We start from the raw sequence: 24,110 nt of genomic DNA, 5'->3' as shown, positions 1-24,110 counted from the left end.
TGACCTCCTATCACACATCCTCAGGCTGTTTCTCTAGCCGTTGAATTTGTGTGTTACAGTTGTTTTCAACCAACAAGCACTGAGCCTCTGTCAAGACCACGACCCCGCAATAGGTTCTATCCCAGATGCCTGCAGACTCCTTGCTGTGCTCCTTTGCTTCCCACAGTTGAAACCAGCACTCACACAACAGTGTCATATTAGGTAACCGCCAAATTAGGTAGACACTGAAAATGTCTTTGGAATTAGGGCGGAGGGAATAGAACAGCTGGTGAAGGTGGATCTGGAGATGGGCTTTCAAGCGTGGAGGCTTTAGCTCGATTGCATCATTGTAGGTGGCGATACGAGTGAATAGCCCCCGTTACTGGCAGACACAGTGCTGTGCACAGAAAGCTGGTAGGTAGAGGTGAAGACCGAGGCCAAGACCGTGTGCTAGCTGAGCCGGGTTCCAACCCAAGTCTGTCTGGTCTTGCCTCCTGCCCCTCACTGCTCTCCCGTGACCAGGTTGGCAGACTGGGGACCCCCCACTTGCATCCCTGGTCCCTTGGCTGATGGTTTCTTTGTCATTCTAGGACTTCTGCCATGGGCAAGTGATGTGGCCGCCCCTGAGTGCCCTGCAGGTAAAGCTTGCTGAGCCCGGGCAGTCCTGCAAGCAGGTGTGTCAGGAGAAACAGCTTATCTGCGAGCCTTCCTTCTTCCAGCATCTCAACAAGGACAAGGACTTGCTGAAGTAAGTGCTGGAGCCCGGGAGAGGCGGCTCAGCCTCCAGCTCGCCTCTGGGTTAGAGCTGGGTTGAGAGGGATAAGGTTTTCCTTTCTAGGCTCGTGGGCTGTTGGAATAAGATGTGGAAAAGGTTATAGCATGACCCCACCGCCCCCCTCCACCCAGAGAAAGTTGGCCCAGTGCTTTTATTGTTAAGTAGATGAGGTCACCTGGCCTGCTGATATATTTAGAATTCGAATAGGGGTGTTTTGTTTGCATAAATAACGGGAAGTCGGGGCTTGGAGATGGCGGGAGGTGTTCAGTTTGCTAATTGGTACCCAAGGAGCCGAGATGGACACAGAACCACAAGCACGGACGGACCCGCCCCTGAGGTCCCCTGGCTGTAGCCAGGTCCCCAGAGTCAGGGAGTCTGGAAGGAATGAAAAATATGGGCAGGGAGCTAGCACAGAACTGCCCGCAGCAAATTTCCCTGCCTCCTTCCCCTCCTGCAGCCCCATCTCCTTTTGCACTCTATTCCAGCCCCTTTGAGGGTGTGAGCAGGCCTGGCTTTGCCGGGTCCCTGAGCAGGGGTGCGGGTGCAGAACTGGGATCACAGGCCAGAGTGAACCAGGAGAGACCTTCTCTGTTGCTGGGCTTTCTTTTCTCGTGCTGCTTGTGTTACTTGCGGTCACACCATTCATTTCCCTTTGCAGTGGCATTTTGAGTTTGGTGTTTGCACTTTCCAGATTTCCATATGAAGTTTCTTCTGGCCTCTGACTCATGCCCCCTGTCAGTGCTGAACCTGTGCCCTGATATTTATCACACCCTCCCTGGGCCACAACCTGGTTAATTACCTGTCACCTCCTCCCCACCTTAAGAACTCTAATGTGGTGTTTTCCCCTGAGGGATTTGCTATCTCAACCCCAGATATTCCGCAGAGCTGTGGTTCTGCCCCAGTCTTGAAGAGGATGTTTAAGGAACAGAGTGGGGACTTCCCTGGAAGTCCAACGGTTAGGACTCCACGCTTCCACTGCGGGGGGGCACGGGTTCGATCCCTGGTCAGGCAACTAAGATCCTGCCTGCCGTACCCCCCACAAAAAAAAATAATAATAATAATAATAATAAGGCACAGAGTGGACTCAGGGCTCGAGGCTTGCCGGTCCCTGTTGTGGCTTCACGCCCTTTTACAGCATGGTTGGCCGCTGTGCTTATCCGTGCCCAGTGGTCTGAGCTGGCCCGATCCTGCCTGTAAGTCCTATTACCTTCAAGCGTGCTATAAAACCCTTTTTAGAGAGAGAGTGTGGTCTCTAGCATCGCGCCTACGGGGATGCTCTCCTGAGTAGGGCTGTGGGCGATGCTATTTTTTCTCGTTCTTTTTACGGGAAGACCTGGATCACAGGTGGCCTCGATTGCACCGTCAGGATAAAGGCCAGGCCAGCGGAGTCGGGTGGCGGCCCGCTCTGCAGCCAGTGAAGCCCCGTGAGAGGGAGTACTGGTCTGACGTCTATGGAAGGCCTCTGATGGTGCCAGAAGCTTCCATCTCCAGAGCACGTATCCCAAATTCTAGGTCCGGGGGGAGCTTGCCACTCGCCCCTTTTGCAGACGGCTCCCGTAGCAAAGTGGCTTCCTGGGAACCCCGAGTGTCTCCCTCTGTTTGATCGGAAGTCTGGATGCACTGGGGGCAGACTGCAGACCGTCTACACAGAACTGTCTCCGTGCAGCCCCTGCCCCAGCTCTGGAGGAGGGAACCCGGATGGGACCCTCCCAGCACCGGCCTTCTGGCCAGGCCGGAGGCGGGGCTCGCGGGGCTCGCTCCCAGCACGGGGCCCGCCACAGCCCGCCCGTCTGCAGGGCCCAGGGCTAGGTCCCGCGGAGGCACAGGACGAGGAGCCAAGGTACCAGTTTCCTCTGTCCCCATCAGTGCCCTCACCTGTGAGATGGGGACATCCCGGGTAATGGTGAGAGGATATGCAGCTGGTGCTGCAGGCAGAGCAGAAAAGCCCTGGCTTGCAGAGCGCTTGGGCAGTGGGGCAGGCCCGAGGCCACCAGGCTGAGACCAGAAACGCCAGTGCCCTGCCACCTCCCTGCCCAGCCCCCGTCTACCAAGCTGAGCCCAGAGACCAGAAGGCCTTGGTGCCGGGCGGTCCTGCGCCAGGCCCTGTGCCGTGGGATTACTAAACGGCCCCTCCCACGCCATCCCCTGTAGAGCCGCCCGAAGTTAGTTTTCTGCGCGCAAGAGCCCTGGTGAATGCCTTGCCTCTGCATTTGTGAATACCGCTAACGTCGCGAAGCCCCGGCGCCCCAGCGCGTCTGTTGAAACCGCTTCAGTGAGGCGCTCCTGGCTTCTCCGTGTTCGTGGCCGGGTAGCAGCGAGCTGCCGCTTTTTCTTCTCCGGCTTGGGGCCTGGCTCCAAGTTTAAGCTCCTCTCCGTCTTTGGGTGTCCCCGGCCTGTCCTCGCTATGCAGTGTGACTTGATGTGACTTAAGCAGAGCCCTTTGTAGCGTCCCGTGCTGTCGTCTTGAATCGGGGAGTCAGGCAGGGCGTGGTGGGTGGGAGTGATGGCGAGGCGACCACAAACTCCCGTGCACGGAGCATGCATGATTCGGGTGGGACCCAACCTGACCCGGACCAGGGCCGGAGGGGCCGGAGGACAGAGGCCCCAGGAAGAGCCGGAGTCCGGGCTGCTGGGACCCAGGGCGGGCGCACCTCGGCTTCCGAAATAGGAACGTGCGTAAGCGGCAGGCTTCCTTCTCAATGTTGCGACTTTTACAAGTTGTATCTTCTAAAATATTAATTGATTGAGTGTGGAGTGGCCTGCTCTGTGAGCACGTGGGCACCTTCGGAGCAGGGAGGTGGCCCTGAGTCAGAGTGGTGCCGAGGGAGCTCGGGGAGACGTGGTGGATACGGGGCGGGGCCAAGGAGGATGGGGCGGGGGGACGGAGTAAGAGCTGCCGGTGGGCCCTGCTTCCGTCCCTTCATCCTGAGTGGGTCTGCGTCGGGGCAGGGGTGGGCGGCTTCTCTCGGCTCAGGAAATAGGCAGCCCCACGGGAAGGGGGGCTTGGCCCTTCTCTTCTTCTTCAAGAGCTATAAACTCTACACTAAGGGCAGAGGGGCCTCGGAAGCCCCAGCTCCCATCCTGTGAGAGAAGCCATTGAGGCCAGCCGGAGAGAGGTGAGGACCACAGGGGCCCACAGAAAGGAAACAGCACACTGGGCCACAGGTCTGAGCGGGGAGTGTGTGTGTGTACGCGCGCGCATGTGTGTGCGTGTGCACACACGTGTGTGTGTGCGCACGCGTGTGTGCGACGCAGACATCCCCGGAACAGAGAGGCAGAAACAGCGACACGCACGCCCCGAAGAGGCGAGGGACCACGGCAGAGCTTGAGGATGCGCTCCAGCCATCGGGAAGGTCTCCTCGGCAGCACCTGAGGACTGTGGCTCACTAGCTCAGCAAGGATGCTGGAGGGGCCTTCCCGACCGCCCGGGGCTTGTGGGACGGAGACCTGCAGCTAACAGAAGGGAAAGCTCTCCAGGGTAGGGGGTTGGGTCACACCCATGGGTGGCTCCGGCGCCCCCCAGCTGAACCTCTGGGGAGCTGCCTGGGGACAGGTCCCCTGTGGCTCCGGGGACCACCTGCTGCTTGAGTGCTTCGTGGTCATCTCTGGGCATCGGCCTGGCCGCTGCTGTTGCAGCCTCGTGGTCATGGGCGCACGTGCTCGCACCCCAGGAGGCTGGGCCTGGAGTCTGAGTCCAGGAGACCAGGGGCAGGAGCAGGAGGGTTTCTTCCTGGCTCCTGACGATTCTCCCCCTTGCCTCGGGGTCTGAGATGAGTGGTGGAGATTTCCACGCTCCTGAGGAGCAATGTACCAGGCAGATGGCTTGAGTTAAGACACAGCAGCTGCTGTAATTCACCTAAATAAATAAATAGCATAAGCATAAATCTGGATCCCAGTGCCACATTCCATATGGCCACTTTTCATGCACAGTGGAGCTCTGGAGACCCCTTTTTGTGTTGGCCAGGAGGAGTGTCCTGTGAAGGAGCTGGCAGCCCCTGCCTCTGACTCAGGTTTCCTTTAGGAAACCCGTAAGACCTCCACGTCCTGCCCTCGCCATGCCCTCTGGGTGCCTCCGTCTCCCAGCTGGCTTACCTAACGTCAAGGGGTATCGGGCCACTTAGAGAAGTCACAGAGCTCCCTGGTGACTGCAGCAGCAAGATGGGCCGGTGCTGCCCTCCTGGTGCCCAGGCAGCCGCAGAGAGCTCACCAGAAGCCCCAGCAGATGCGCTGGGAACCACCAGATTAACACTGGCAGGAGGGCGGGTGGGTCCCGGCAGTTAGTTGGCGGGAGGAAGGGAAAAGAGGGTGCAGGAGTAATGGGGGCGCCAGATGCTCTTCCCCCAACACTTGGAGGCTTTCCAGAGGCAGCAGGAAACCTCAGGTTCCACATCCAGATCCCCTCCCTATCAGCAAGAATCAAGACTTCCGTGAACAAAGCAAAATAGAGATGGTTGGCAAGTGTGTAAATTCACACTGTTGGGCAAGGGAGGAAGGTGGCATAGCCCAGCCAGCGTCTGCCGGGGCCAGGTGATGATGGTAATCATGATAGTTCTCGTGTGTTGAGTACTTCCCAGAGCTAGACTCTGACAGCTGCTCTATAAGCATTAATTTAATCCCTGGACCTTCCCTGTGAGGTAAGGCTTCTTTATCCCCATTTCACAGAAGAGGAAACTGAGCCACAGAGAGGCTCAGTCATTGGTGCAGGGCCACACAGCTTATAAGAGATGAAGCCAGGACTCAAACCCAGATCTGTCTGGCCCTCCTTTACCACCTTCTCTGAACTGGTCCCCACCAGGCATGTGGGGTACAGGTAGGACCCAGGTACCCCAGGTAAGAGGAGAACTTAATGTGGCTCTTCTTTGAAATGAGGCCAACACTGTTGGAAACAGAAACATCCGGTTCTCCTTCGCCCCCCCCAGGCAGTGGTCCCAGGCTGAGAAAGCAAAGCCACAGCGGTCTCCAGCCCACAGACAATTCACCTGTTGGGAGACTATGGCACAGGAGCAAGAACACAGACCTGGGATGGTTCAGTCCCTGCTCTGCGCACCCAGAAACCTCAAGCTGGGGACAGGGTTAGGGCGGGGGTGTTACTATTGCCACCGTCATCCAAGGTCCAGTGACTCAGGTCCAGGACGGCACCTTCCCCAGGAGACCATCTGACTGCTCTCCAGTGGGGACTAAGGCCACATAACAGGGGTATCTTTAAGCCATTAATTGAGAAAATTAAACATAGTTTTTAAAAAACACGTAAATAATGCGTATCTTTCCCCCAGTCTCACTCCTCAGAAGTAAACATTGTTAAGTCTTTAGTGTGTAGTCTTTCATGACTTCTCTCCCTCCCCCTCTCTCTCTCTCCCCCCTCCCCCTCCCTTTATCTCTCTCCCCTCTCTCTCCCTCTCCTCTCTCTTCCTCTCTCCCTCCCCTCCCCTCTCCCTCTTCCTCTCCCTCTCTCTCTCTCTCTCTCCCTGTCTCTCTCTCCCCCTCCCCTCTTTCTCTCCCCTCTCTCCCCTCTCCCTCTCTCTCTCCCTCCCCTGTCTCCCCTCTCCCTCCCCTCTCCCTCCCCTCTCTCCCTCTTCTTCCCCTCTCTCTCTCCCCTCTCTCCCTCTGTCTCTCTCCCTCCCCTCCCCTCTCTCCCTCTCCCTCCCCTCTCTCCCTCCCCTCTCTCCCTCCCCTCTCTCCCTCTCCCTCCTTTCTCTCCCTCTCCCTCTCCCCCTCTCCCTCCCCTCTCTCCCTCTCCCTCCCCTCTCTCTCTCTCCCTCCCCTCTCTCCCCCTCTCTCCTGAGGACAGCTCTCACGCTAGTGCTCGCATTTCCACCTCTCCTTTGTCAAGGGCTGCATGTAACTCTGATGGTACAGATGAGCCGTAGTTGACTCAGCCATTTCCCACTTGCTGAGTATTCAGGTTATTTCCAGTTTGTCTCCATTACAGACAGTGCTTCGCTAAGCAGCCTTGAACACATAGCCCCACACACATGTCCAGGCACACGCATGCCTTTCTCGAGCCTGGATTTCCCGAGGTGAGAATGGCTGGGTCAGAGGCTGGCTGACATTTCATTTCTACTGCAGGAGCCCCGAACAAGCTCCCCACGCCTGGGACGAGGACAACCCCTGCATCTCTAACCCCTTTCTCTCCCCCACAAGGTACGAGGTGACCTGCCAAAGCTCAGAGGTGGCCAAGGACATCGTGGTGCCCTCCTTCGACCCCAAGAGCAAGCACTGTGTGTTTCAAGGTGACCTCCTGCTGTTCAGCTGTGCCGGCGCCCACCCGAGGCACCGGAGGATCTGCCCCTGCCGGGACTTCATCAAGGGCCAGGTGGCCCTCTGTAAAGACTGTCTCTAGCAGCCTCCGGCTCGGCCCCACACGCACTCTCCTGGGGAAGACGGTGGCTCCAGCCCCATCGGGGCAAGGCCGGTGGGCAGAAATCATCCGGGGACTCTCGCCGGAGCCTGAACTCTTTTGGCGGGAGGCCTCGATTTGGTGTTGGTCCCGCTGCGGTCGGAGCATCTCAGCGGAGTTCTCACCAAAACAAAACGAGAGTCGGCATCAGGCCGGGCGCCCGGCTTCTCCTGGCACAAATTCGTTTTTAATTTTGGAGGAGCTACTGCAGGGAGACTGTCTGTGCAGCTGCTCCGCGGTAGAAAGAGAATCTCAAGGTTCCTTTAAATGAAACAAAACCAGAGGAGGATTTGGGCTAGTTGGAAAGAACTTCGTATGGGAACATTCCTAAACCCATTAACTTATTTATTTGGGTGGGAGGGAGGGAGGGGGAGCTGGGGAGGGCAGAGAGGGATTGATCACGTGTCTTGTAGCTTCTTCGATTTTCCACTGTTGGCCGTCCACCTTCACTATAATATTACTTCTGTCTGCTTTGGGCAGGGTGCGCTGTGGGGTTGATGGCATGCTTAGGGGCAGCTATGGGGACCTAGCTCCTCAAAGTGGATGGTGGCAGAACAGAACAAATCTTGTGCGCTTGCCAGACGGCGGCTAGGGGACAGGCTCGGAGGCCGTGCTCTTTCCCCCTTAAGAGAGTTGTCCTCGAGCTGAGATTTGGACGGGAGTGAAGCTGGTCCCTAAGAACCAGTGGCGCCACCGGAGCTGGGTTCTAGACGGATGGGCTTGTGTTGTATTCCCTCTAATGTCTGATGTCACTGGAGTCCAGGGAACGGGGCTCTTGGTGAACTTGATGCTGGCTCGGGGAGCAAGGGCAGGCCAGGGTGCATGTGCACTGTCCTGGCCACACTCACCTATGAGTGTGGGTGCGGCGTGCAAGGGGTAGGAATCTGATGCTGGCTTTTACTCCAGGCACAAATATTTGTGAGGAGCGGGAGCGGGGGCGGGTGAGCCGCTTGGCAGGTCGGACCAAACCGTGGAGTCTCCCCCTCCTCTGCTTTTGTGTGAGTTCCCCGGTCCTGCACACCTCCACCCCGTGCTTCAGTGCTGTGCGTGTAAGCGTGTGTGTCTCCTGCGATGCCCTGGCATCTCCGTACTGGTAAGAGTGAGCCCTCTTCTCTGTCTGGCGGAATGTCCCGCTTATGAGCTGGCCCGTGATCCGTCCAGCACTCACTCATGCTTCTGAGTGCCTTGATCGCCGAGCAGAGCAGCTGGGCAAGGCTAATGGCCTGGGTGGGCCTTCGGGACGTGAGGTTAAAGTGAGAATTCTGCTTTCTGAGGACCAGATGGAGTGTGGAGACTTGAGTTATGGGAAGTTAGATTCCGCCTGCTTCTGGATTCTTCTTGGGTGTAAAATTAATGTCAAGTGCACGGCCAGCCTTTTTTTCTTAGACCCTCTGTGGGTCTTCATTGCACCTCCCATCTCAGAGGATGGAGGGACGGAGGAAGGGCAGCAGCGTCTCCCCGACCCCATAGGTGGCCCACGTGTGCCAGGGAGAACGCTGGCGGGGAGGTCGCTCTGCCCTGACCGTGGATGCAGGGGCCTGCCCGTCACAACCTGGCTGAGAACAGCAACAAGGATGGAGGGTGCGAGGGCCTGAGTGCTTTGAAGCTTTGCAAGGGTGGTTTCCTGCAGTGGGAGGAAACAACTGCCATCCCTGCTGTGGGGAACTGCTTTTCCCTACAGATGGGACTCCTGGCTGCAGCCTCTCTGGTGGCAATTTGCTTGAGGGCCCAGACCTGCAATTCCTGGGCCGGTGCTGCCCTCTTCTGGGCTCTTCTGGGAGTTTCCAGTGCTGAGGACGTGAGTGCCGGTGTTTGACCAGCAGGGGGAGCCGGCGGGCCGAGACGAGTTTCCCACTCTGCCAGATTAAGCCATTTTGCGAGAGAGCTGTTAACAGCCAGCGCAGGAACTCTGAAAGCAAGGAAGTTGGAAAGCCCTGTTCTCAGAAAGATGCTGTGCCGGGCTTGTGTTCCAGAAGCTGCAGGGATTGTTTGCTGCCTGCCCCTGAGCTCAGGGACTCTCCGCCTTCTGGAGAATTCCTCTTCTCCACGTCAGGACTCTCAGGTCAGGCAGCCAGGAGAGCACCTCCCCCATTTGAAGATTCCTCCGGCTTCCCCCCATTTCCAGTCATGGAAGTAAGCCAGAGCTCTCTGCCCGCAGGGCAGCTGCTCCTGGGGCAAAGAAACCCACACTCCAGTTCTTGAGGGCATTATGAACAGAGGCGGCGACACTGAATGTATACTGGCTCTCAGGCTTCCACACACGTGGCCCAAGTCTGGTCAGCGACCCAAGAGGACATTGGGATAGGGACCTCCATCTGCCCTGCGCAGGAAGGGGTGCGATTCCTGCCTGCCCTGGGAGAGGAAGGCGCCTCTCAGAGTGTGGGCTGGGAGCCTTCGATGGTTTTGCCAATGCCGATCTTAATAGAATCCTAAACCAATTAATTGGTAATTGATGACAATTCCACAGGGAGAGAAATCCCCAATCAGGATTAGTGTCTTGTGCTCTGAGCATCTCTCATCTCTTGCCTGGTCTTTAGTTTTCGTACATTTTTTTCCTAAAAGATTTGGGATTTTTTTTTTTTTCTCCTCCACTGTGATCCTAAGTTCTTAAAAAAAAAAAACTCGAGGGAAAACATTTAATTTATTAAAGGAGAGAAAGCTTTCCTTTGAAATGTAAAGACTTTTCGGGAGGAAAAGTTCCTGAAAGGGGAAACACTTCTCACGCCACTAAACACCTCATTTATTTCTTGTATGTAATTCGATTTGCACATGTACAATTGGAGAAGCTTTTTGCATTCTTGCTTAGATTGGGTTTTGTCACTGCTTATAGTTTACTTTTTGTGTGTTTTGCTGTATGTTTGGAGATATTTCTTTGGTGATATTTATTTTTTCTCTGAGGTGCCTTTTCACTTTTCTTTCGGGTTGGTTTTTGGAATGTGGGGTTGGTTTTTGGAATCTGGGTTTTGTTGAAGGAAGCTAGCAGACTCCCCCAGCTTGGAGATAGGACGTGCCCTGGCATCACTGCAGGCAACTCAGGCTGGGCGCCGGAAATGCCCTCCAAGCCCCCCTGGGCCATAGTCTAGGGGCACATCCACCCCCATGAAGCCATGAGAACCCCCAAGAAAAGGTCTGACTTCCTCCAGACCAGCCCATACCTTCCCAGGCTGCTCGGCCAGGTCTTCGGGTTTGTCTGGGGACTGCTGGTTGACACGTGCCACCCCGGGAGCTTGGTGAGGTCTGGCCGCAGCAGAAGACCAGCCCTGTCTGAGGGGTTACCCTGAAGGGAAGCAGGCCCTGCTGAGCTCATGGAAGCACTGGCCCAAAACCACTTCATCTGCTTAGCAGGTTGAAGGGGAAGAAATACACACCCCCTTTTTTTGTTTCTTTGGCAAACGTGGGGTTCAATAAAAGTGACTACTCAGCTTCCCGGTAAGCTCACTTTGGGGCGCCCCAGCGCAGCTCACTGGTAGTGAAGCCACGAGTGTGACCGGGTAGACAGAAACTGTTCTGTTTATGGGTGGATTTGTGCTTTTTAGACCAGACCAAGGCAGGCCACCGCGTTCTCTGAGGTGGTTTACCTAGATTGTGTATTTAATGGGGACATTACCACCCTGTCCCATGCCCCCCCCAATTCTTGATTTAAAAAAAAAGGTCTGTTAACGACAGGCTCTGTTGTGTTACTCTCCCAAGCCTGGAATGTTTTATTTATTGAAAAATATTTTCATTTCCACACTGGCGTCATTCTAACCCCATCCATCCCTATGGGGCTGCAGAGCACCTTATGTGAAGAGATGGATGGATGTAGAGAGATTCAGACTTCTTTAGGAAGGTAGGAATTTCCTAAAGCGGAGGGCGGGTTCCTTTCCTTCTTGTGGGCTTCAACAAAAAAATGGAAAACCAAGTTTTTATAGCAAAAGGCCAAATTAGCTGTCTAGTGTCCGATGCAGAAAAAAACTACCCTAGCTTTCTTAGCACTTAGGGTTTTTGTGAGGATTCAGTTTAGCAGTGAATTAGCAGTGTTTAGCAGTGTCTGGCATATAGTAAGCCCTAGTAAATGTTAAATATTGTTGTTATTTGCCTTTCATAAAATCCAGAAAAAAAGAGCTGAGCTCACTTCCTATCATTGATTCAAAAGTAGTACCTACAGGAGAATATTCCAGGTTGATGGAATGTTGTAGGATGTAGTGGTGGACGATACCTGAGTCCTGTGTCCACCCTGCTGGTTAAAATGCACTGACTGGAAAATATGCCTGACTTCAGCCCCAGATGGAACTGGGCCGCAAGAATTAGCAAACTGAACATAAGAGGGTGACCTCTGGCCACATGCTGGACCGCACCCCACTCTTATCTTCTGGACCCTTCCAGGGTTTTTCTTTGCAGAACTCGGTGAGCTGGAAATTAAAATGAATTCTCTGACAGACTGTCTCCTTAAAGTTACCCATCTTCCTCTGAAATGCAATGATAGAGGCGTTTCTGTTTTTTATTGAAGGGGAAAGGAATGACCAATTGAACTTAATCGCTCCCCAGGAAGCCCCTTTTGGCGCCCCCTGCTGGCCAGGGTGGCTCCTCCACTGTCCAGTCCAAGAGGATCAGACTCCCAGGCTGGTTAGTTGTCACGTTTCTGTCACATTAAAGGTTATTCTATGGGGGTGGCGGGGGCGTCTTCAGAGCTCCAGGAGGCTGCTCAGGGCTTAATGATGTTTTCCGAGATCACCTGAATGTCAGTTTTTTTGTTTTTTTTGGGGGGGGGTGGGCGGTGGTGGTTTCAGCCTCTTGCTTCCCTAGATAGGTTTAGAGTTTTATCTCCTGTCCTATCTTGGCCCTATTCTGCATAGATTGCATTTGTGGAAAATGGAGGAATGTGTTGGAGTCCGGTGTCTTTTTCAGATCCTTTGGATTCTCTTCAGCTGAATCAGCAGTCATTTAAGATTGGAATTTACCTTCTTCAAAGCATCATTTCCTCTATTTTTCCCAGATCTTGTGGAGACTTCAGATTAACCCCCAGGCCCCTGCATCCGGTGAGGCACGGCAGAGGGACGCAAGGGCAGCCGTGCGCTTGTGCGGCGGGCAGGGCCCCGTCTGGGTCCGTGGGGGGCAAGGGTGGTCCTGGAGGCTCGGAGCCGTTGCGGTGCTGGAGGGCTCCCTGGGCCAGCCGGCCCTGCCACAGCTGAGATGGAACAGATGTCAGACGCCTTCGCTCACCGGCCTGCCCGGGTATGAACAGGACGAACAAGAGCGGAACAGTCTATGCCAAAGGAGATGGTGACGTCCTTTCTGCTGTAGTTGCTGTCACAGCCTTGATGTCTGTAAGCTAATGGCCATTCGCGTCTGTGTCTTCAGCCAGCTCCTGGTACAACCATTTTCTACTGTTCACTTCTGGGGTTAAGTAGTGCAGGATTCTGCAGATAAGGTGTTGCTGTCAAATGTACTGTACCGGCGTAGAGGGCACTGCTTTGTTTTCCACTGTTGTAGAGAAAACTAGGGAGAACTTTATTTTTCAATAAACTTTTCTTGTGTGACAGATGGAAGTGATTTGGGGGCGGGGCGGGTGGGTACCAGGGCGCCAGCAGGACCCCGTCCAGCTGCATCCCCCAGTGGTGGCAGCCGCTGACTGCGTTTCACCGTTTGCAGGTACGCTGCCGAAAATGCTGATAGGAAGGTAGGTTTAAGGGATTGGGGGGCTCACTGTGGAACACCCTTTCCCTTGTATCACACCCGCCAGTACTAATTGCACAGCACTCTCCCTGCCCTCCGCTCACCTAGAAGGGAATTGCGTTTGCAAGTAGACTGTTGTTCTGTTTGTTGGTTTTGTAGGTAACTGTACTAACTACGTCAGATGTTTAAAAATCTTTAAGGATGTGCTAGCAAGATAGATAGCCCTTAAGAGGCTATCGGAGGGCTTATTAGACCTGGAACATGTTTCCCCACTTCAGGAAGAGCACTTTGGGCTCAGTGTGGTCCGTGAGCACTCGGTTAGGCACAGGCCCTGGGAACAAGGAAGTTCAAGTTCATGCTCCCACCAGGGGCTTGTTGTGGGGATGGTGGAGGGCCGTGATGCAGCCTCCCCGACGCTGGTGAACCTTCTGGTCGCCGCCCGGAGCAGAGACACCATGGGAGAGAGCCGACATGTTTGATGGGATACACGTCCCCAAGAAAGGTGAGCATAACTTGAGTGCCTAAGTTTGGGGGATGCCACAGCATAGCTGCCACAATGGGAACTGTACTAAACAGTAAATACAGGGAGAAAACCCACAGAAAAGAAACCTATTGAATATTGCGTTTCCCAGACCTGGACAGTGTCCATCTTTTCTGTGCAACATGGTAACTAACAAACAGCCCATAGAACATGCCTCAAAATGCTGTTGGCTTAATGGGATGCTTTCAGCATGACTTTCTCTCCAAGGTCAGTGACCTCTTAGAAGGGACCGCACCACCTTCCCCTCCCCAGCCTGAGGTAGCTGGGGGGCGGGGGGTCAGCTCCAGGCAACACCACATGGACGTATGTGGCTACCCTCTTTCCCTCCCTGAGCGGGGTGTGAGCCTGACCCCCCACCCGACACCCCATCCCTCACCCACAGCAGTGCCAACCTTCACCATCACCTCCCCATACCATACAAAACAGGTCAAGGTCTTTATTGGTCACCGTCGCCCGGACAAGCAGCAGTGCTAGAGGTACAGAATGTTGCGTGTGGGGAGACCGTTTTTTGTGTGTGTGTCTTTTTAACAGAATCGATGCCTAACGCTGCATAAACCGAGAACAGCTTGTTCCTTACAACGTGAACAGACTGTAATGTACCATTACCACTTCACACAGCATATAGATAGATACATATATATGGATAGATTAGATTATATAATTATTTATTACAAATAAACTGTAGTTTCACATCTCTCCAAAAGGGATCCTGTGTTTACACGTACGTTCGGGTTCTGAATGTACAGGAAAGGGTCAGGGGCTGAGTTCGACCATGCAAAAGCTCACACATCTATCACTAAGCACTTTAAAAATAGAATGGTCTCCTCCTTTAGAACAAATCTGGTGTTTAGATTGAGGATTAGTAAAACAGTATGAAATGAATGAAATACACGGACAGAAATTAATTAGGAAGTGATAAAGGGGTGAGGGACCAAAGGGTACGGTCTTCTCTTTTAAAATCTGCCAGGAGACTCCGGGCCCACGCGGAGGACCCAGGAGGTGGGTCTGGGGAGCTGCTATCCCTTGGAGGCTGGGAGCACCACAGAGGCATTCCACCAAGCAGACTTCGTATCCGCCCCACACGAACCTCTTTACTGCAGAAGATGGAAAAGGTCAGTCCTCCCGCCGGAGACGGGGCCCTGCTCCGTGCTCATTGTCCTACGGTGTTCGGCGGGGGCAGCGGAGGGGGGGGGAGCGGTGCAGTCCGACCTGCGGGGGAGACCTGGTTCCCGTGAGCACAAAGGTATTGAATGTTCAGTTAAACAGCAGTACCGTCCGCCTGCATGGAAAGCTCTCGTGCTCCTGACGGTCTTCATGCAGATGTAGGGCAGCCGGCCCCCTTCACTCGAACATCTCGTAGTGGCGCGTCTGCCTCACCCTGGGCACCATGTCGATGAGGAGCCTGAGAAGAGAAAGGCCGGTCACCCCCACACAGACCCTCCGCAGCCCTGGGCTTGAGCTCTTGGGAAACAGATGGGGGCTTTCTGTTTTTTAGAAGTATAATTCACGTACTATAGAATTCCTGCAGTTCGGCGGTTTTTAGTACAGGCAACCATCACGCCCACCTAATTCCAGCACATTTTCATCGTCCCCCCAAAAGAAACCCCGTGCCCACTAGCGGTCACTCCCCACCCCATCTCCCCCTGACAACCACTAACCTACTCAGTCTCCATGGCTTTGCCTACTGGGGATAGTTCCTATAAGTGGAATCATTCAAGATGTAGCCTCTGGTAAGTGGTTTCTTTCCCTGGGTGTGTTTTCGAGGTTCACCCATCTATCAGTGGCATGAATCATCGGTATCCCTTTTGTGGCTGAATAAACGCTCCACTGCATAGCTCTACCACATTTTATTTATCCATTGTTAATGGACATGTGGGTTCTTTAAAACCTGCATACGTTGGGCATACGAGTTGTCTCTACTTGTTGCCCACTGTGACTAATGCCACTGTGAATGTTCATGCAGAGGTGTTTGCGTGGATGTGTGTTTTCGTTTCGCCGGAGTATATGCCAAAGGGTGGGACTGCTGGGCCAAATGGTTGGCAGCTCCGTGTTTAACATTTTGAGGAACTGCTAAGCTATCCCCAAAGCGGCTGAACAATTTACATTCCCACGGGCAAGAGACGGAGGTTCTGATTTCTCCACATTCTCACCAACTCTTACTGTCTCTCTCTTTTATTAGAGCCATCGTAGTGGGAGAGAGGAAGCATGTTAACATTTAAAAGCTCAGCGCCTTTGAGAAACTGTTCTCTTTTCAAAGGCCGACTCCAGCCTAGATGCTGGATGCAGAGCCAGCGGTGCCTGCTGGCACTTCTTCAGTGAGAGGCCTCAGGCTGGGCTAGAACCCAACGCCTGGGGTGGCTTTTTCTACATGCAGCCCTTCTGCACTCTAAGTGTAAAAAGTTCTCTAAGTAAGTGTGAGGTCCCGGCATCTGTAGCAGGTGGCAGAGGGGGCTTGAAGGGTGAGGACACCCCACAAATGCCTCCCTGGTGCATCATTACGACCCTCACTATAAAGAAAGGGGCACAAATCTTCAGGCACGAAGGGTTAAAGGGAGGACCATTCAGTGAACTATAAAGACAGACAGCAGACAAAAGCGGACCTTTTGTGACTGAAAGCCTAGGCCCCTGGTCCAAGTCCTTGCCTCACTTCTGTCCCAGCCACCAGAGTATGTGACAGCTGCAGGGGGCTTTTCCAAGTCTCCTGACCTCCCCCGGGGGCGGGAGGGTCACAGGTACTAGACATGATCGTCAGGGGTGGGGGATATAGCACCCGTGGCCGCCCGGAGAGCAAAGAGGAAAGAGCACTTACTTGACCCCGTAGGCGAATATGGTGAGGCCAATCAGCACGCCGATGCTGCCGTCCAGGTACCAGACCGCCGAGTTGTGCTTGAACACCTCGGCGCTCAGAAGAATGGAGAAGCCCATCACGGCCCCCACGAGGGAGTTAAACCCTGGAAGAGAAGCAGAGAGGGGCTGAGGGCAGTGCCCGGTGAACTTGCTTAGCCACCAGGGAAACTACCCAAATGCCAGGCATGCCTCTGCATCCCGGAACGTGTGCTGGAAGGGATGTTCCAGAAGCACTTCTCGGGTGATTGATAGCCACCCACATGGCTTGACAAGTCTCTGCTCACATGTCACCAGGGACCTCCCTGGATGGAGCTGTCACCCTCACTGTCCAGCCCCTGCCAGCCACCATGCCCACGTGACAGCCTGTGTACGGTTCCTGTCGGCTTCCTCCCACGCCCTAGGAACACAGGTGTCCAGGGGGGGCAGGGGCACCAGGCCTGCCAAACGCACAGGGGACACTCAATACTCAGGGACTCACATCTGTCCAGTGTCTGCTGGGCAAGTACACAGCTGGGATCGTCTCAACTCTGTGAAGTCCGATCATCACCCTCGTTTCACCAATGAGAAAACGAAGTTGAGCAGAGTGAGTGAGGTTTAGTAAACTGACCGGGTTATACAGATCGAGAGGGGCAGGGCTGGGATTCCACCTGAACCCACGTTCTTTCTCTGCCGTGTCTCCCCAGTCACCCAAGGATGTTTCACTCTCCAGGAAGGAAAGGCAAAGACTAGGGTTAGCTACCTGGCTGCAGAAAGGGCAATCCAGCCAGAACTGGAGCTAACAGACGTTGATCACCATCTCCTTTCACACACGTCACCTCAGTGGGTCCCCACGACTGAGGCATCGCACTTCCAGCCTACCTGTGCGTTTTCCAAGGCCACACGGGAAGGGAATGGTTTAGAGGGGCTCCTGGGGTCTCGCCGTGCTGTGAGCCACAAGGCTCCTCGCCTGCCCCAGCATAACCTGAGAGCAGCTGCAGGCCCACGCCGGCCAGTGGTCCCCTGGCAGCTGCCCATGCAGGCCAGTCACCTCTCCGACAGCAGGCCTGCTCCGTTCCCTGGCAACTCCCCTGGGGTAAAGGTGCCATGCTCCTGCTGAATAACCTTAAATGCATTCACTGTGGGCTGCACCACCGCGGGGGGGTGTGGGGTGTTGTAAATGAAGTGCAGGGGGAGAGGAAGAAGAGTGTAGGGTAGAGATGACTTAGGCCAAGCCCTGTCTCGGGATCCACGGGGTAGACCTCAACAGGCTGCGCCTCAACAATGGGACCGAGATGAAGCCGGGCCTGCAAGGACATCTCTGATTGCCTGTTGCATCACACCCTCTCCTCTCCCCTCCAATCTCTGTCATCTCCCCACGCCAGGTCTCAGCTGAGGACTCGGCCTTGTACTTCTTAGAGCACACAGGTTCAGACACCTTCGGACATCTTCCCCACGCCAAGGCCACCGCCCGCCTATGCCTGCTGCCCTCACGTACTCAGCTGCTTCTCCAGTTACTGCCATTCCTGTGTGAGACTGGCGCCTTCATCCCAGTTCACTGGAGGGCTTTGCTCTTGGATTTCTTCTCCCGCTCCTGGGTCACTCCCACTGGGATAAGTCTTAGCCTCATCACCCACCTGCACCTCCTTCCTTGACCCACCGCGATCCCCATTCACTACCGCCCTTCGCAAAACTCCCCGGAGAGCTGGCTACCCCATCACGCCTCCCGTTCTCTCTTCACCCCGTCCCACTCAGGTCCCTCCCTCCCCCCAGCGCTGCCCCGGTCCTGGATGGCTCCCGGCTGCCACAGGCCATGGTCCACGCCTCGTCCTCAGCGTACGCCCTCCTAATAAGAACACGTCTCTCCAGCCTCAAGGGGACGCTGCGCTCTGCTGCTTTCCCTCTGTGCACTCCAGCGGTTCCTTCTCAGTCCCCTTTGCTAGACCCTCCTCCTCGTCCCCATCTGCATGCCTGGCTTAGTCCCCCGAGCACTTCCTCCGCCTGTGTTCTCCGGCCAGGTTCTCACCTCCACCCCGTAAGCCAGCATCTCCCTAGCTCTCTTTCGTCCTGACCTTTCCCCTCAGCTGCAGACATATTAGCATCTCAAACTGAACACGCTCAGAGCAAAAACTGCTGCCTCCCCACGACTCGCCCTCCGGCCACCCTCTCTGTAATCAGCGCCCTCGGCCACCTAGCTGCTGAAGCCAAACATCTAGGAGCCCAGCCTGGACTTTTCTCACATCCCGCATCTCAGCCACCCATCGTCATTCTTGCCGACTGTTACCCCCCAAACCCGCCCCCAGTCTGCCGCCTTCCCGCTCCCCCTCCTGCCCACCTCCCCCATCCTCGCCGTGATTCCCCTCGCGGCAGCCAGACTGACCTCTGCAGCGAACAGCAGCCAAAGCCCTCCAGCGGAAAAGCCGCCCAGTTCTGAAAACCATCCAGACTCTTCACGGCGGGCAAGTCCTGCGGTGACCAGCGCCCCCCTCCTCGGACGCACCAGGCCCGCCGATCCGCTCCTCGTCCCCGCTCCGGCCACACCGCCGCCTGCAGCCGCCAGCCCCGGCCGGACCCCTCCTCCTGGGGCCTCCCACGCCGCCTCCCCAGCCTGAACCCAGAGCCCCTAAGGCGGCTCCTCCGTCCCCCAGCCACACCCTCCTACCGGGGCGCGCTTCCGGCTCTGCTCTCCGTTACATGACATTTTTACCGTTTTTCTTTTTGCAGACATCCCTCTCTTTTCCCACCAGAAATGACGGTGAAAGGACAGGAGTTCTGTGTCTCTCCTTGCTCTGCTCCAACTCCCAGAACAGGGCCTGGCGCTTCTCGGGGACTCGATTGATTGCTGCACTAAATACTGAGCTAACAGATGGAGGGAGGGGGGAGGGGAAGGCACGGACATGGCCTTAGTCAGGGACTCCTACCAGCCGGTCTGGGCCGTCCCGAGGGAGAGACGAAGCCACCCCTGCCCAGGCTCTGGGGGCCTCCCTGCCGAGGCGGGCCTGCGGCTAGAGCTCTGGGGAGACAGCCCCCCGAGAGGCGGAGGATCTACCCCTGAACTTCAGGGTGTGGTCGGGGGCCCCCTGGAGCGCCAACCTTCCCCACTCACGTCCACACCTGGCGGAGCCTTCCAACCCAGTTTCACCTCGATACAGGTGACAAGGGTTAGCAAAGGCAAACCCCTCCACCTCCCTGCCACCGCGGACCATATCCTCCAGAGGCCAGTCCAGGGAACTGGGTGGAGAGGGGCTGGGACTTGCTGGGAGCCCGCGGTGGGTGAGGGCTATTCCAGGCAGGGCCTCCACCTGCCCTGCCGTGTCTACCTGGGGATCCCGGCCCACCGTCCGCAGGGAGCACTTCTACCCCTCCCCCAAGGCCTCCACTGCAGACAGCAGACCTGACAAAGCTTTCTCTGGGTGCCCCGGGGGTAGCGGGAGGGCAGGGCTGGCATCAGCTTCACCTGAGATGTGTCCCACCAGTGCCAGATCCCAAGGCCAAATCTCTAAGCCTTCCACCTTCGACCGACAGGAGACAGGCGCCCTTCCCCATGCTACATCCTGCCCTCCCCTTCTCAGGGCCGCCCGGGGACAAGGCTGCAACCCAGGCCCCTGGGGTGTTAGTTTCCGTGGCTCCTCCAGGCTCACTCACCTCTAGACGATGGGGAAAAGCACCCAGCGTGCTCCCCACCTCTGTTCTCCATGCGGCTCATGTAGCTGACTCCACTCCACCCTTCTGTCACCGCAGGGTCTCTCCCAGCTCCTCGCACGCAGAGCGCTTTGGAACTCCCCCCTCTCTGTCCTGCCCATGGTTTTGGCCTCTGCATATCACACCCTCAATTCTGCTTCCATCTCTCCCCAAGGAGTGGGACAGCGGGTCCACTCTGAGACAGGGGAGGCCGTATTTCTCTCCTGTCTTCTGATACATCAGGATCATCAAGATATTTCCCCTCTCCCATTAGAAGAGGCTGGCATTTACCCTCTTGCGTCTGGCTGTCCCTTGAATCTCCCTGTTCTTTTTAACAAATGGAATCAGACCAGTCCTCTTAAAAAAAAGTCTCTGCAGCCCACGTCATTTCTCAGAAGGCCACCAAAAGCGTCCACAGAGACCACTACTCTGTCAAGGGGCTACCTGGACTGGGGTTTACCTCTCAGGCATTAAGTTGGGGGAATTTTGTTTTGGGGGGCGGCTAGAGGAAAAAGGCAGAGACGAGCTGGAGATGGCTGCTGCCCCAGGGCAGACTGGAATCCTTCACTCCTCTTTCTCCATCTTTATCGTGGGTACCAGTGGGCCCCCGGAGCCCTCAGAGAAGCCCGGAGGAGCTCAGAAAGGCTGCAGAGGGTGGGAGGGTCCCCCAGACAGCCACAAGTCCACTCGCTCCACCAAGTCACCCAGCTCTGCCAGCCAAGGACCCACCAGCCTTCCCTTTCGACAGTGGGGGGACCCACCCACCCCATGCGGACTCCGGATGGTTCACAGCTGATGGAACTTTCACCCTGTTCACCCATACCTTCCAGGAGTCTCTGACCTGCTCCGCTCTGCCCACCTGTGGTTATGACGGAGCCTGACATTTCAGCTGCACTTCTTATGAGCCTGTGCGAGGACACTGGAACCAGCACACCCGGACTGGGGGACGATTCCGTACCCACCCTGCCGCATCCTTCAGAATTTTAGAGGCTTTCTAGCGGCAGCTACTCCCCAGGAAGGACACTGAGCCCACAGGCCACCCATCTTCCTAGCGAGGCACACAAGGCCCCATCGGTCACTCACCTCTGGGCCGCTGTCCCCACCCCACCCAGGCCCATACGCTTGTTCCATCTGCCTGTTAAAACCAGGGCTCTTGCCAAAAATAAACGCTGTCATCATCTTAGAAAACAAAATAATGTCTGAGGCGATCTTGATTAGAGGCTCTAACAGTCTGGCTTTGATGACTAGATAAGAATCTGTATAATTAAGCACATATTAATTTTATGCAGGAAATTCTGATTTAAAGTTGTTCATGTAGTTGAAAACCACCACAGACTCTTGGTACTTTAGAACAGTCAACCCAGGCCCCTCAACTCGGGTTTCCAGCTGTCCTGCGGGCAGCGCTGGGGCCCGGCTGCTGGCCCCTCGCTCAGAACTCCCCCCAGGTACCTTTCCACAGTCTTCCTCTGTCTGATCTGTAGTATTAACTTGCTGCACAAAATCCTTTTGCCTTAAATGATACAAAGCCAGCTTCAGCCTAGTCCTATAGCAATGAGCGCATGCTGACTAAACATCCAAAGCAAGAAAACCAGCCAGGCATGATGTCCCGCGCTGCGCAGCACAGCGTGGGGAAGGAAGTCTGGAATTTACCTGCACCCTGTCGCCCCCATTCCCCTGAAGATCTGCCTCCTGACTGTAAGGGCACGGCCCAGGGACAAAGGAGCAGTACTTCCATCCCGCTCTTGAACCACGGAGAGGGGTCATTACAAAGAGAAGTGGACGGTGTAAGTGAAAACTGTTCCACCAACAGGGCGGAGCAGCCTGGCCCGGTCCACACACAGCTCCAGCTTAGCAACCAGCCGCCTCGCCAGGTGACAGGTGAGACCCGCCCGCCCTCCCTCCCTCCCTCCCAGCACCAGAAGCAATTGGCTGGACTTGGAGAGAAAGCACTTGGCCTGGCCCCCTGCCCTGGGCCAGAACAACAGTAACGGCACGCATGGCTCCCGAAGCCCAGCCGGCCCCCCGACCTCCCCACGTGAGGGAAGAACAGGGAGGAGATACTTACAGATGGTTCCCTAGTTCTGCTAATCAATGAATGAGGAAAATCAGGATCCCAGACAAGGCAATTAGCAGGAGGCTGTAATTACTGCCACCTATTTAGCTGACACTCCCACCGAGCGGGGGACTGCAGTGTGACAACCACGCCTCCTGATGGCCGGGGTGGGGGGGGCCCTCATGGGTGACAGGCTAGGGGACCGGGGTGCTGCCTCAGCTCTTTGCAATAGCGCCCTCTGTCTTGCTCTGCCTGTCTCTCCTCAACCTCCACAGCCAATTCATCCCCGAGCCCTGCCCATGTTATAAATATCGCCGACCCTTCCTCCATTCCCCCATATCCCCCCCCCCGCGCCAGGCCACCACCCCGTGAGCTCCCCAGAGACCTCTCCCCTCCCCCCTGAGGCCTCTCCGCTCTGTTCTCTACCTTGATGGCCACAAGTCTCTTTTAAAAATATCCATCATGTCACCTCGTCTGTTTAAACATTTAGCAGAACATCCAAAATCCCACACTTGACCTAACGTCCTGAATGGTCCGCCCTCGCCCACTCGTCGGGGCCCCTCATCCTGCCCTCCTTCCTCTCGCCCCGCAGATGCCCCAGGCTCCCTCCCAACTCGGCTCCCTCTGCCTGAGGAGTGCCTGCCCCCGGCTCTCCGCCTGTCGGTGGAACAGTTTTCACTTAAACCATCCACTTCTCTTTGTAATGACCCCTCTCCCCGGGTCAAGAGTAGGACGGAAGTACTGCATATTCATGTGGATGGTTCTGTATGTGCAAATGATGACATCAGGGGTTATTTCATTAGAAACACACACACTTCTCACCAGGGGCTTCTCTTACGCCATATAAAATGGTGGGACGTTAGGACAAGTGAAGCCTAAATAGAAACAGCATCTGGAACGCCTATAAAGCGTTCGGTGAAGTCACCAGTCGAGGGAGGGGCACCCACTGTTCTGAGAAGAAGGGGGTCAAGCCCCGTGGTCACGGGTAGGGAGTGGACAGGGCCTCCTGCCTGGGTCCACATTCAGGCTCCCGGCCCAGTGTCTCGGCTGCAGTCATCTGAATACAGAAAGTGCTGATATCTGTAAGTCAGAGGGGCTCTCTGACTTAAGGGATCAACTCAGGGCAGACAGAGGAGCACCTGCTGGGTACTCACCACCCAGAGCCCCGAAAACTGCACTGACTGGTGCAGCTCCGCCCAGGCCTGCCTTCCCGTCCCTCGTGTGCAAGGTAAAGAGACTTGGAAAGGAAGGAACAGAACGCGTCGCTGGAGATTCAAGGTCCAGCCGGACCTCTGCTCTGTTCAGGCCTGCAGGGTGCAGGCAGAGCTGTGCCCCTCAGAGCAACAGAGAAGAACCTCGAAGGTGGCTGGAGAACCCACACCCGGCCTCCTGGTTAACGCTCTCAGCACAAGGCCGCCTGTGCTCTCATTCCTAAAGAAAGGAGGATTCCACAGCCAAAGGAGGCGTTTTCTTTTCCAGCTTAAAAAACACCAGACCACAAAAATCACAGGGAGTGAACACTTCTCCCGCAATCCTGGAAGCATCACTTTGACCTCCTGCCCACCTGCCCCACCGTGCAAAAGCCCAGCTCCACACACGGCAGGGCACCAGCACAGGATGAGGAGTCCACGCCCATAGCGCGTCACCATGCTCGTCACTTGGGAGAGAAGGGCCCTCTGAGCGCCATCCGCCCCGTGCTCAACGCATAACAGCTACCCACACGTGACCGCACCCACGTATTGCACACAAGAGAGAATTCTGAGAATCTGAGGAGCGGGGAGAGGTTCTTTCCTTAAAAAAGAAATCATGGGAATTCCCTGGCGGTCCAGTGGTTAGGACGCAGCACTTTCACTGCCGGGGCCCGGGTTCAATCCCTGGTTGGGGAACTAAGATCTCACAGGCTGTGCAGCGCAGCTGGAAAAAAAAGAAGAAAGAGAGAGAGAGAGAGAGAGAGAGAGAGAGAGAGAGAGAGAGAGGGAGGGAGGGAGGGAGGGAGGGAGGGAGGGAGGGAGGGAGGGAGGGAGGGAGGGAGGAGAGAGAGAGAGAGAGAGAGAGAGAGAGAGAGAGAGAGAGAGAGAGAGAGAGAGAGAGAGACCTCCCTGGTGGCGCAGTGGTTGAGAATCCGCCTGCCAATGCAGGGGACACGGGTTCAAGCCCTGGTCTGGGAAGATCCCACATGCCGCAGAGCAACTAGGCCTGTGAGCCA

At 55.8% G+C, this 24,110-nt stretch overlaps 2 protein-coding genes across 10 annotated transcripts in view; one reads left to right on the top strand and one right to left on the bottom strand.

Moving 5' to 3' along the window:
* Positions 1 to 12,670, top strand: part of MGAT5 (alpha-1,6-mannosylglycoprotein 6-beta-N-acetylglucosaminyltransferase) — a 368,150-nt gene extending 355,480 nt beyond the window's left edge. For all 9 annotated transcript variants that reach the window (XM_082397885.1, XM_082397881.1, XM_082397884.1 and 6 more), the window contains 2 exons: positions 570 to 727; positions 6,896 to 12,670. In XM_082397885.1, coding sequence (XP_082254011.1) covers positions 570 to 727; positions 6,896 to 7,094 — 357 coding nt within the window. In that variant the 3' untranslated portion in view covers positions 7,095 to 12,670. The remainder of the gene's footprint in view (positions 1 to 569; positions 728 to 6,895) is intronic.
* A 1,174-nt stretch (positions 12,671 to 13,844) lies between these two features.
* TMEM163 (transmembrane protein 163) overlaps positions 13,845 to 24,110 on the bottom strand; it is a 256,787-nt gene continuing 246,521 nt past the window's right edge. The window contains exons 7-8 of the mRNA XM_082397929.1: positions 16,157 to 16,298; positions 13,845 to 14,749 (exon numbers count right to left, since the gene is read on the bottom strand). Coding sequence (XP_082254055.1) covers positions 14,689 to 14,749; positions 16,157 to 16,298 — 203 coding nt within the window. The 3' untranslated portion in view covers positions 13,845 to 14,688. The remainder of the gene's footprint in view (positions 14,750 to 16,156; positions 16,299 to 24,110) is intronic.

The sequence above is a fragment of the Balaenoptera borealis genome (genome assembly GCF_965194805.1).
Source record: "Balaenoptera borealis genome assembly, chromosome: 6".
NCBI classification, from domain to species: Eukaryota; Metazoa; Chordata; class Mammalia; order Artiodactyla; family Balaenopteridae; genus Balaenoptera; species Balaenoptera borealis.
Note: the sequence above shows the minus strand (reverse complement) of the source record. Positions and strands in the feature narration are given on the sequence as shown.